Here is a 13,694-nt window from a genome sequence, read left to right on the forward strand (position 1 = left end):
CTGGTGTGTCTCTTCACTGCTCACAGGTTTACACTAAGTGAGTTTTTGTTCTCTCTGTCGTTGTATTAGAATAAGCAAAGTGACAGCTCTGATTTGCAGAGAGTTTTAGCGATTACATTTATTTTGCTTATGGGTATATGTGTGAAAATAGAGTTTTACTCTTGTAGTTAATATACACGTGTATGAGTACATTGCCAATTTACGAACGGAGGTTGTTACTGAATCTTAAGAGAAGACAATTATGACTTATGTTGATGGCATAGCATATGAAGAGATATAAACTTGGCCCTGCCTCCTAGACCATTTATACAACTTCTAGGACTTTAGCCCTAGAAATTATTCAGAAGGAAATAAAAGGGTATAGAGAGGGATCTGTACAGTACTGTTGTGTTCTGTTTTTTTATAAAAGTCCCAACTGGAAACTGAAAACATCCATAGAGAACTCAGTCCTTAAATAAACTATAGCATATAAGAGTAGGGAAATATAGCCATCAAAATAATAAGTATAAAGACTGTGTAAAACGGCAGGATTATTTATAAACTAGTGCTATGCAGAAAAAGTAATACATGATAGAATGTGTCCAGTGTGTAGCTGTATTAACCATGTCTATATGGGTAACAGGCTGAAAGCGAACATTAAGAAATGAATTAGGATCCAAGGAAAATGTTTTTATCTTTAGGGTTTAAAAAATCAACCTAGTACAAATAGGAGTGAGCAGATAATGATCTTTCTGTTTATGGCTTTGAATAGAACTTCGGGGAGTTAAACCATTCTCTTTTTTTTTTTGAAAATGGACTTTCCCCCCATCGTTAGATCTAAGTGGTGGTGACTCCCATTTGGGATTATTAATAGCATTCTCCCTCAAAGGGAAAGATTGACTTTCAAGACGGTATCTTAAATCTAGGGAGCGGTTTCCTTGCTTAAGGAAAGACCTGATAAACGTTATATGTTTTAAAACAGTCACTGAGTTGGGACTTTGCTCTCTTGGTCCCATCAGAACCCCCCTGGGATCATGAGCATCCTGGATGATGTATGTGCCACGATGCACGCAGTGGGTGAGGGAGCGGATCAGACGCTGCTCCAGAAACTTCAGATGCAGATTGGGAACCATGAGCACTTCAACAGCTGGAACCAAGGCTTCATTATTCACCATTATGCTGGGAAGGTATGGCCAGGGAGCAGGGCTTCAGCAGGAAAGGGGAAGCTATCCTTTTCAATGTCTATCTGTGTTAAGCCTTTGGGTCTGTAATCTGTTTTCTCACGAGGCAACTGAAAGCCATGTCCACAGAGTTTTATGTGCCTCACTGTGTTTTATTCGTCCATCATTCATTCATTCAGCAACATGGGACCCGTGAAATATTTGGAGAGACAAACAAAAGATAGTGCGTATACACCACTGTGTATTTTTTAGCATGAATCACCCTTAATATAACATAAGCATGAATCAACCTATATATATATATATATATATATATATATTTTTTTTTTAAAGATGTTGGGGGTGGGAGTTTATTAATTTATTTATTTTTGCTGTGTTGGGTCTTCGTTTCTGTGCGAGGACTTTCTCTAGTTGTGGCAAGCGGGGGCCACTCTTCATCGCGGTGCGTGGGCCTCTCACTATCGCGGCCTGTCTTGTTGCGGAGCACAAGCTCCAGACGTGCAGGCTCAGTAGTTATGACTCACGGGCTTAGTTGCTCCGCGGCCTGCGGGATTCTCCCAGACCAGGGCTCGAACCCGTGTCCCCTGCATTAGCAGGCAGACTCTCAACCACTGCGCCACCAGGGAAGCCCCAACCTATATATTAACTGCTGAAGGAATGAGATTTTTTCTCGCCTCTTATTGCCGTCACGAGCTTGCATTTTTTACTTGCCCATCCTCCCTGGGAGTATACATAAGGACCAGAGGCTCACTTTGGGGTTTGTTCTCATAAAATGCATGATTACTGGGTGCTACTGGGTACCAAGCTTTGTGTGGGTACTGGTGATACACAGGTAAGTAAATTGATGTCAAGATATTTGGGGACTTCCTAGTACTGTGGAAATTCATTGGTCTCACCCTTCATCCCAATAAGTCTCTTATTAACCAAGGAGGGTCCTTGAGCATGAGACTTCAACTAAACTGATCTAACTCTGACACCATTTGTAGGAGAAATCGAAAAGCCTCAGATGACGTGGCCCACTGCAGTGCATTTAGTGAGCATAGAGAGTTTTATTTTATTCCATCTGACCTAAAATTTAGAGAAAGAATAAAGTGTATTATTTACATACCCCTATAGATCCATCGAAGAAGGGCTATGTAATCAAGAGAGTTGGGGTCCTGGTCATGTATCATTTGAATCGTGTAAGCAGCCAGAGACCATCCATCAGCATCTCCAGGCCATCGCCAGCTGAAGTCATTTAACAAGTTAAAACATGCACAGCCTTAATGTGACAGGTCGGGATGAAAGCCCAATTGTTATATCTGGAAATACACACACTCTCTGGAGGATAGCCATGCCAGCTTGGATGTTTTGTTCAATGAAATACTTAAAGGATAAAATTCGATATCTTTCCATTCTTGGCCAGGTATCCTATGACATGGATGGCTTTTGTGAGCGGAACCGTGATGTGCTGTTTATGGATCTGATTGAGCTTATGCAGAGCAGTGAGCTGTAAGTGTGTTTGCCTTATCTGACATGGGATATAGGTTTGACCAGATTTTCAATATTAGAACAAACGTGTGACATTCGAATGGTCGGCGTTATGTTTCCTTGTGCTGTTGGGTCTGGGTTATCACTAGACAGTTCAGCTTCTCAAAACGGCTTTTTTCCCCCCGGTCTTAGTCTCTCCCTTGTACCCCTGATACTTCCCACCCCTCATGCTAAGTGCTATCTGCATGCCCTTCAGGGTCCCCAGTTTCATCATTTTCAATGGTTTTATCAGGGAGAAGTGCCCATTCTGGAGTTGGGTTGGGATGGCTGTGCCTGACTGTCTAAGAGTGAGACAGTCTGGCTCTGTGACACTTTGCCCTCGGGACATCATCCCAAGAATTCTCTCTCTGTTTTTAAAAATGCTAATAGCTTAGCTACACCGAAGTTAACCTGAATTGCTGAAGCACTTGGGAAATGGCTCAAGAACTCAGGGAGGGGCACTCAGAGATCCATTTTAACTCCCAAGACCCTGACTAAGCTAAAAGCGTAGAGCAGAGGGGGCATCCGCCTTGCAAGCTGCTGGAGCTCCCGGGGCCAGCTTTGCCATGTCCTTTCCTTGCCTCTTCCGTGCAAAGGTCCCCACAGTCCTGGGTAATGATGTGAGATGTCATTTACATGATCAGGTCTGTCCATGCCTGGCAAGTACAATATTGCACAATCTTCCAGATTTTACAAGTTTTAGAGCTGTCTCCAAGTAATAGTTGCCATTTTAGTCTCTGTTACTTCAACTATCGTAATGTCAAGGTTAACTTCTTTGATCAACAGCTGCAAGCCTGATAATTTTCTAGAAAAGGCCTGACTTCAATGAAAGCAAAACTGAGTTTCCTTTTTGGTCCGTGGTTCGAAGTTCTGCTCCGTTTAACCCTCTTCCCCTCCCTCCAGCCTCCACTCCTCCCTGGCCCTCATCTCCCCAGGCCTGCACTTTCGTGGCATTCACACCCCTCACTTAGGAGATTCTTCTCTCAAAACGTAAAATCTATTTGCTCTTAAAAAGCCAGGGAAGCCACAAGTCCTGGCTTTTGGAGTTTATTAAAATCAGGTGCAGGCATGCTGTCAGAGATTTTTTTCTTTTTAATTATCAAAATTACTGCAAAATGCAAGAGCTGTTGATACTTCCACGTAAAACTCCTGTCATGTAGACATGGTCTGTTGTTTGGTAAACACATGTGCTGTAAAAAATCTATAATTGTGTCTGGTGAGGTTATGAAAGTAGAATGCTGTGGAGACTTCCTAGAAAATCCATGATGCCCAATAAGTCATTTAGGGGGAATTTCCTTTGAGTGGCAGATTCCTAATTTACATGGATCACATCATTCATTCAATCAGCAAATATTTATTGAGCACCTACTGTGTACTAGGCTCTGTTCCGGACACCAGGGACACTAAGGTGACTAAGACATTGTCCCTGCCCTGTGCCTTTTGAGGCAGGCCTGTCAACAGATGTAGCTCAGTTACAACTACTAATGAAGTCGTATATTCAGCAGGCAAAGCATTAGTGGATTAGTTGCACTTAAAATTGCTCATACTCAAAACACGTTTTGTCTAGGATTTTTGCTTGAGGGAAGGGAGGGTTGATACAGTGCCCTATTGGCATCTTGTGGGCAAAGGCCACTGATGCTGTGAAACATCCTATAATGTGTAAAGCAGCCCCAGGCCCCAGCACAGAATTATCCAATCCCAAATATCAGTAGCACCAAGGCTGAGAAACCCTGCTTTGGAGCAAAGCAGAATCTGCATTGGATCTGGACAAGTCAATACAAATCCCTGCACTCTGGTCTATCTTACTTAGAAAACCCACACTGACCCCCCTATGTTGTGTCCAGTTGCCAAGGTGTATCTCAGTTCTAGTGGGTGGGGAAATTTGAAAGGCAGAGTTTAACATTTTACTTTTCAGGCCTAGACTCCAAGATGCTTCTGTCTTAGAATTCTCTCTCTACGTTTCTTGTGTCCATTGCTTGTTTTTTCTCCCGGGTCACAACTTGATGGCTTGAGTCAGATGGCCATTCTGTATCCAAGGTTCTGTGCTTCTGGACGACTCTCTCCATTCTCTATGGAAGCAGGCTTTCCAGCCCCCAAGGTACTTACTGATTGCTAATCCATTCTCTTTCTCCTTTTCCAGACCTTTTATAAAGTCTTTATTTCCGGAAAATCTGCAGGCTGACAAGAAAGGACGCCCAACTACTGCTGGAAGCAAAATAAAGGTTTGTTCTATTTTAATAGGGAAATTTATGGATCCCTATTAAGAGGTAGGGTTTTCTAGGTGTCAGGAACTACACCCCTGGGCCAGGATGCGGTCAGGGAGGTGTAACAGATTCATTACAGAAGATGGCCAGAAGTAACGTTGCTGCTTGAGAAAGGGTTATAGGACGCAGGTGAATTTGACTTGGCTGTACTGAAACCCCAAATGGATATTAAGTACCTCATAGCTTAATAGTCAGCAGGTGATAATCAGTTACTTTCTAAGAGGAAGTGGCTTTGTACTGAATCTAGGAGAATTCACATTAAACTGTCAGAGAGATTTTATGATCAAGAGCCACATTTTGGATTTTGATGATGCTTTTCCAGACCAGACCCCAGAACCTGCCAATTACGGAACTTGACGAACCTGAAATTCTACCGGGTCTTATGTGGGGAATTTATGCACCTTCCGCACTGGGTCTTGTGGGCCCTCCTTTCTGTGAATTACAGGCATCTTGGCTTCATAGTGTCTCAAAGTCAGAGGAATTCTTGGTGTTTCTTGAGAGCCTCTCCTGGAGAGTGCATTGAATTATCGGAGGCGCTGTGTGATGAAATCGGTTGTCCCTAATTACTCTCTGAATTCAGAGGTTGTGTCAAACACACTCCATCATGTAATTTTTTGAAAAACAGTCACTAAACTTTTTCTTACTTAATTATACCAGTTAAAAACAGTTCCTTATTTTATATTTTTATTATATTTTAAAAAATTTTTATTTTATATTATAGTTGATTTACAATGTTGCGTTAGTTTCAGGTGTACAGCAAAGTGATTCAGTTATACATATACACATAGCCATTCTTTTTCAGTTTCTTTTCCCATGTAGGTTATTACAGAATACTGAGTAGAGTTCCCTGTGCTATACAGTAGGCCCTTGTTGATTATCTATTTTATATATAGTAGTGTGTATATTAAACAGTTTTTTAAAGAATCATACCAATTAAGTACCACCCTGTCTTTATAATCAATGGAATCATTGAGTGATTAAGAGTAGGGCTCTGGGGCTTGTCACCTGTGTTCAAATCCCTCACCGTGTGATAACACTAGAGAAGAAACCTAAACTCTCAGTGCCTCTTTTGCCTTAGAGATTTTAGTACCTATCTCAGGGAGGTACTGTGGTGATTAATTTCCATCGTCCATCTAAGGCACACACTGCCTGAAACATAATAAGCCCAAACCGTGTATGCTTTCCTGTTCCGTACTACTCCATCCGTCTCCTCCCTCTCTGCCATGCTTCTTCGTCTCTGCTTAATTCTCAGTGGACACTTGATGTGCCTGTTCTGACTGTCCATCCCCCTGTGTGGCTCTGTGTGTCCAGATCCTACATGTCCTTCTCACAGTGCCCTCCGATAACCCCGACCCCGTGAACACCATGGTTGCTGCTGCCTGTTTTGTTCACGAGCGTTTTCTTCTCCGAGTGTTGCACATATGGAAGCCTGTCTTCCCAGCCTCTGAGGGCATAAGCACTGCGTGAAATAAAGGGAACGTCACAGCAACGCGACCCTTCCATCCGGAGGAGCTTCAGGTTTTGTGCAGGAAGTCAGGCGCAAGCTAGAGGGTAGGGTTTTGAGCTGGAGGGTAGAGTCCTCTGGGATTAAGGACAGTCATGTTCAAGGAACTTGAGACATACAGTAGTCCTGGGACAGTGTCTGGATTGAGTTCACTGGGGCAGAGAGTTGACGGCAGGGCGGAGATGCGGTTCTCACGAGGCCCCAGATAATTGACATCTGACTCAAGCTTTAGCTTCTAGGTCCTGGATAAGGATTAGCTCTAGGCTGGAAAATCTAGTCACAAGACTTGTCACATTCAGATCCAAGGGGCCCAGATCATCAAGGCTCCAGTGACTCACTTTCAAGTGGTCTGGATTCTCAGTCCAACTTATTCCCTGTAAAAAGCAGGGTGGTGTTAGGAGCATTTTTCTCCTCCTTGGAAGACTTGACCCCTTCATATTCTTGTCTAGTGTTACGCTCAAAATAGCCACCTTCCGGGTGTACTCAAAATGTTCAGGATTGCTGTGGTCTGGGGAGGTCAGCCTGAAGTCAGCCAGCTCATCTAGGGAGACCGTACTATGCATATTCTCACCAGTGGTATCCTCTTGGTGAGCTGTGTGACCTCCGCCTGTCTGACACTCTGCTTCCGTGTAGGAATGAGATTCTCCCTGTTTTATGTCTCCTGAGTCACCTCTTAGAGATGCATAGCCACAGCCCAATCTCTTACACCTTTCACGTCTACAATATTTTGCAGATGCTAAGTATCATCTTTTTTTTTTAATTTTTATTGAAGTATGGTTGATTTACAATGTGTTTCAGGTGTACGACAAAATGATTCAGTTATACATATATATGTACGTATTCTTTTTTAAGTTCTTTTCCATTATAGGTTATTACAAGATATTGAGTATAGTTTCCTGTGTTATACAGTAGGACCTTGTTGGTTATTTTATATATAGTAACTAAGTATCATCTTAATGATATCCCTGAGGTTAAACGTTTAAAGGGATCCTGAGTTCCTTGGAAGAAAAATTAAATTTATGTTCAAGGTAGTTTTAGTGTTGGGAATCTTATTGTATTCTAATTCCTTAAAATTTAAAACTGTTCTGTAGGATTTAATTAATAGAATATTTGCTTGGTGAGAACTCCCACTGTCTTTGTTTATAAATAAGAGTATTCTTTCCTTAATAACATGTGATTTTTGAGGCTTTCCTAAGTTCTGCGTTGTTGTGGCTAAAAGGGACGGTTTTGAAATTAGAGCCAAAGATTGAGGGAATGGAGCTCAGAGCTGGCAAAGTGGAGTGGGCTACAGCTTTATCTAAGTGAGACTGGGCCTCTAAAGGAGCAGATATGATAAGAGATGCAAGTACTATGAGGTAACTGGACTCGTAGATATTTAACATCTATTCCAACCTTCAGATTAAATTAGAGGTCTTCTAGTTCCACCTACTTAGTTTACAGATGGAGAAACTGAGGCCCAAAGAAATTTAGTGATTTGCAACATAGCTCGCAAAGAGCAGAGCCAGGATCCCAATTCAGGTTTGCTAATAATCTATGTGGAGGGTAGAATGGGGAGCTGTCACCCTAAGCCTTTCTCACTGTCCTGTCTGCACCTTTTTTTTTTTTTTTTTTTTTTTTTTTTTTTTTTTTTTTGCGGTACTCGGGCCTCTCACTGTTGTGGCCTCTCCTGTTGCGGAGCGCAGGCTCAGTGGCCATGGCTCGCGGGCCCAGCCGCTCCACGGCGTGTGGGATCTTCCCGGCCCGGGGCACGACCCCGTGTCCCCTGCATCGGCAGGCGGACTCTCAACCACTGTGCCACCAGGGAAGCCCCTGTCTGCATATTTTAATGCCTGCTTCTGTAGGCAAGTAGACAAGCCTCTGTAGGCAAGCCTCTGCCCTTGTAGAGCAAGAGCCTTTGGTAGCTTTCTGTTCTAACTCATGGGCTCTTCTTGTCTGGAGCCAGAGTAAATCCAACCTGCTGCTTCCCAACCACTTCAGGGGGCATTTAAAGTTGACCCATAGCTAAATACAGGATAATTTTGAGATATATTCCTGTTTGCTCAAATTGATTATTCCAAAACCTAAAGGCTTCTCTCTAATCCTAACTCACCCAGTTAATTCCTTTTGTTATCACACTAAATTATCCCGTATCTTTCTTAAGGAGGAGAATGGCATTGTGGTTAAGAAAAAAACTTGGTAGCTCACAGACTTGGGTTCTAGCCTTACTTCTGCTTACTAGTTATATCATCTTGAGTAATACTTTATTTGTTTAAGGCCCTGTTTTCTCATCTAAAAAATGAGAATGATAATTGTAAGAAGCTACTTCTTAAAATTCTGAGGCATAAATAAGAAAATCCATGTGTCTAGCCCATGAAGCATATTCAGTACTTGTTAGCCGTTACTATTTTGAGCTATTGAATAGCTCAATAGAAAGAAGTATGTCAAGTGTCATATAAACTTAAGTCGAACTTGCCCCTATGTTTTCTTATGCTAAGTTGAAAAGGTATGCTCCTAAATGCTTAGGACTAAAGAGTCTGCTAAGTTATATGTAAAAATTAAAAAATAAAAATTAAGAGTTTGGGAACTTAAAAAATAAAGCTTTATTATAACCAGTCCCTCCCCAGCTTCATCTTACGTGTTGCAAAGATCATTAAATTTGTTCTCAAGTACAACCTCTCTCTCATCAGCAAGGAAGATGAGAGTCAATTTACATTTTTATCGTAGAGCTTTGCTTTGATCATACAACCTCGGCAGCTTTGCCCTGAATTCCAAGCATTGCAAAGAATGCCATATTCTGCACATCTAAACAGAGAACTTTTGCTTTGAATATACCCAAGAGTTTTTCTCAGGGGTTTCAGATTTCCCAAACCCATGAAAACAGAAAAGTCCTAATTGAGATAGGGTTGACTACTGCAGGCAGATCCCTTCTGCTGACTTTGTAATGGTTTTCTGGCTTTGGAGATCCCTTTCCTCTATTTTCTTTTAGAGGTTTTCTCTCTTCGTGCTGATTTGCTTAGAACAAGAGGTTGCATGTGTGCCCCGTTATTGGATCCATAGGGTATGCTCAGCTGTGGTGCTGGGAATGCTGATGTGGGCTCTGCTCCTGTTTCTGCAAACAACATTTGTGGTACACATGATTTGAAATATCTCATAAGCAATTTCAGCTCCATTTATGTGGCTTTTTCTTCTTGAACCCAGTTCCATCGTGGGTACCCGATGCACAGGTAGTAAGAGCTGATTTTACATTCAATATTTTAGTTCGTGAAAGAGTAAGTTTCCTGCCACACTGAAAGGGCTCTGAGTCAGCAGGTTTGGAAAAGGACATGCTGAGGAAGAAGGTGAATGAAATGGCCTATAAAAGGTTTATGAATTCTTAGATCTTTATGTATCTCCCACTTTTTAATTGTGAATTTCCATCATTTTAATAAGGTGATTCTTCATTGGTTAGATTGCCTGAAAAGAGTACAGGGGATTTTGATGATATATCCTTGCAAATAAATGTGTGCACCTCCCTTCCCCTCAGAGTTTATGAGAAAAATGTATTTGCAAAGGCCGTCAGTCAATATAAAATTAACTAAATTTGTTAACAATTGGCATGCTTCCCTGTTTCTCCTAAAAAGAATTATATGGGAGGATTTACTGGGTTTGGGGGTGTTTTTTTTTTTTATCTTATTTTATTAACTATACTAAAAATACCTCATCGTTTTCAAAAATCTAATTTCAAACCCACTTAAGAGTGTTCAAATCACCATAACAGTCAGTAGAGCTTTAAGAAAGTGTAGTAGACCCGAGTTGAGCCCAATGAACAAACTGTCACGAGGATGAATTTCTAGCTGTACATTTGCACACAGGTCTCCTTTGAAAGTTGGTCTGCTTTAGAGCAAGTTCCATGTTTCTAAATGATGTTACTCTTCCTTTCTAGAAACAAGCCAATGACCTTGTGAGCACCCTGATGAAATGTACACCTCACTACATTCGCTGCATCAAACCCAATGAAACCAAGAAGCCCAAGGACTGGGAGGAAAGCAGGTATGGTGAAGACACAGACAGGAGGTCAAGGCCAGCCTGCATGGTCCCACCCCGTTTTCCCCTCTGCTCAAGCTGGGCCCTCCTATGCCCGAGGCAGGAGCAGTTTCAGTTGCCTTCCAATGTGTTTTGTGTCTTAACTTTTTCAGGAAGAAGCCTATGTAGATATATTTTTCCCCTCCTTGTTTTTTCCTGAAATGTTAGCAGTGCCCTTCAGTTCAGAATTAGCGAGTTATGTTGATCTTGGCTAGTCTGCGGACAGATGGAAAAAAGAAAGCAAACCTTAATACAGCAGAGTCAGGATGGTTTTCAAATTAGTTTGAGGCTCTGTGTAGACATTTTTAATGCACTCAGCCCATCAGCACACGCAGGATGTGGCCTGGAATGCTTAGCTCAGGGTTGAAGTGAAGTTCCAAAGAGCTGGTTAAAAACAATCTGTCGGGGGCTTCCCTGGTGGCGCAGCGGTTGAGGGTCCGCCTGCCGGTGCAGGGGACACGGATTCGTGCCCCGGTCCAGGAAGATCCCACATGCCATGGAGCGGCTGGACCCGTGAGCCATGGCTGCTGAGCCTGCGCGTCCGGAGCCTGTGCTCCGCAACGGGAGAGGCCACAACAGTGAGAGGCCCGTGCACCGCAAAAAAAAAAAAAAAGAATCCACCTGCCAATGCAGGGGACACGGGTTCGAGCCCTGGTCTATGAAGATCCTGGTCCATGAAGTTGTGGAGCAACTAGGCCCGTGCGCCACAACTACTGAGCCTGTTCTCTAGAGCCCGCAAGACACAACTGATGAGCCCATGTGCCACAACTACTGAAGCCAGTGTGCCTAGAGCCGTGCTCAGCAACAAGGAAGCCCGCGCACCGCAACAAAGAGTAGCCCCCACTCACTGCAGCTAGAGAAAACCCGCGTGCAGCAATGAAGACCCAACACAGCCAAAAATAAATGACTGGATAAATAAATAAATTTATTTTAAAGAAAAATTCCTAACTGCCCATTACCTCTTCTGAGAGACATGGATGGGTCCATTTCCCATCCTACCAGCAAGATCCTTTCTAACCCACGGCAGGCAGACAATGCTTGATCCTTTACGGGGAGGAAAAGATAAACAGGAAGGAAAATGCCCAAGCTCAAGCATTTGCTGTCTGCAAGTCCTTTTTTGTATCTTCACACTTTATGGTGCAGCCTGAGTCTTTTTTTCTCATGTTAAGGTGCTGTTGGGATGCAGCAGCCTTCCATTTGGTCATTCCACAATATTCTGACTAGTCTCATCAGTAGATGTGTGTTTTTAAGGCATCTTGTCTATTGAATTGCTCAAATTTTTCCATTTAAGGTAGTCTGAGATTCCTCTTACAATATTATCCATTGACGATGTTCAGGCTCTGATAAGAAGCCCACTCCTCCTAAGTCACCAGTTCACGCTGGGATGCCTCTTGCCATTAGCAAGCTCTCCAGTCCTTCTCTAAATCGGTTTTACTGTAATCTCTAATCGGCCATAAGAATCATTCTTGGGACTTTCCCGTGTGACAGCTTTTCTCCTAGTTCAAGGCAGTCACCATGTTTCCCTGGGACCTTCTCTTCGGCAGACTCATCACTCAGCTCCTCCAGCCATTCCCTCTGAAGGAGCTGGATGTGGAATCCGACACTTCCCCTTCCTGGTCATTCCCCAGGATGTGCTTAAATTGCCCTCTGCTTTTTTGAACTGTGTCACTCACTTTCTCTTTTGATATCAAGAGGATAACAGATGGAAAATGTCTGGGGCTTTTTACCTTACACTAGTTCTCAAACTTGAAGGTCAGAATATCCCCTGGAAGGCTTATTGCTGGGTCCCATTCCCAGAGTTCCTGAGTCAGTTTCTGGGCCTCCAAGTGATGCTGGTGATGATGGTCTGGGCCTCATAGTTGGAGAACAGCTGATCTAGAGCAAAGGGCTAGACTAGGATTTGGAAGAACTGTATCCTGATGCTGGCCTATCACTAACTAGTTTGAGTGAAACGCTTGATCTCCTGAGTCCTCAGTTCCTTCCTCTTTAAATAAGAGGGTCAATGCAGAGTGGGACTCCTTCAGTCTGACAGAATGAACTCTCCCACATCTGTTGCCCCCGTCTGTCATCCTGCCTCCGCCTGTCTCTACGTCACTCCTACACTCACCCCCTCACACACCACACTCACATCTCGTGCATGGTGACTCTGGACTCTTTTTTTGTTTTACACACAGAGTGGAAGGGTGGTGTCACAGGCAATGTCAGAAATAAATTACGAGGGCTTCCCTGGTGGCACAGTGGTTAAGAATCCGCCTGCTAATGGAGGGGACATGGGTTTGAGCCCTGGTCCAGGAAGATCCCACATGCCGCGGAGCAACTAAGCCCGTGCGCCACAACTACTCAGCCTGCACGCCTAGAGCCCATGCTCCACAAGAGAAGCCACCGCAATGAGAAGCCTGTGCACCACAATGAAGAGTAGCCCCTGCTCGCTGCAACTAGAGAAAGCCCGCGTGCAGCAACGAAGACCCAGTGCAGCCAAAAATAAATAAATAAAATAAATTTATTAAAAAAATCATAATAATAAATTACGAGAGTCTAGGAAGCAGAGGTATTGCTAAGGGGTGCTTTAGCCCACCCTTCCCCCTACTTCAAACTCTCTCCAGCTTCCCTTCCCAGCAAACAATCGTGAATGAAAACATCTTGCTTGCCCTCCAAATGCAAAACCTCCCTGGCACACTCTCCCCCGCTCCACATATCCAGCTCTGTTGATTGTCACTCTAATGTGGAAATCTTGCAGTAGCTACTGGTTGGAAGGTCCTCAGCCCTGATGCTACCTTCTCATAAAATCCAAACTGATTCACTGGAATATCAGAAGCTGGAGAAATTAAGAAAGTGCTACATTTTATTCAGTAAATTTTCATAGAATTTCCCCCAGGGTGTTTTCCCTTTTTTTTTTTTTCTTTAATTACACCCCTTATTTGAATTGCAGTGAGGAACTTCCTAACATACACTCATATAAACTGGTTTTACAAAGTCTAAGGTATTCCTTGGTCAAGTGTTGATTTGTATTTCCAGTAGGATGGCTTCCTGGGATCTGCCCCCTCATCTCGGTTCAGGTTTACTGTGTGACAGATGGTCTCACTTCATCCGTGAGCGTGGAATGTCGGGGTCCGTGAAAGGGCAGTGTGCTTCGTTGTCAGGGATCACAGGGTCAATTGGAGTTCTTGGTGGACAGGGTTACTCATTCCACAAGTTTATGGCGTGTAGTTTATTTTT

At 43.2% G+C, this 13,694-nt stretch overlaps 1 protein-coding gene across 3 annotated transcripts in view; it reads left to right on the forward strand.

The window, feature by feature from the left end:
- MYO1E (myosin IE) overlaps positions 1-13,694 on the forward strand; it is a 204,334-nt gene that overhangs the window by 145,194 nt on the left and 45,446 nt on the right. For all 3 annotated transcript variants that reach the window (XR_004348446.1, XM_032622613.1, XM_032622614.1), the window contains 4 exons: positions 999-1,166; positions 2,566-2,651; positions 4,810-4,891; positions 10,339-10,445. Coding sequence is in view for 2 of the 3 variants with exons in the window: in XM_032622613.1 (XP_032478504.1) it covers positions 999-1,166; positions 2,566-2,651; positions 4,810-4,891; positions 10,339-10,445 (443 nt within the window). In the remaining variant the exon portion in view is untranslated. The remainder of the gene's footprint in view (positions 1-998; positions 1,167-2,565; positions 2,652-4,809; positions 4,892-10,338; positions 10,446-13,694) is intronic.

Source organism: Phocoena sinus, chromosome 2 (assembly GCF_008692025.1).
Source record: "Phocoena sinus isolate mPhoSin1 chromosome 2, mPhoSin1.pri, whole genome shotgun sequence".
In the NCBI taxonomy this organism is placed as follows: Eukaryota; Metazoa; Chordata; class Mammalia; order Artiodactyla; family Phocoenidae; genus Phocoena; species Phocoena sinus.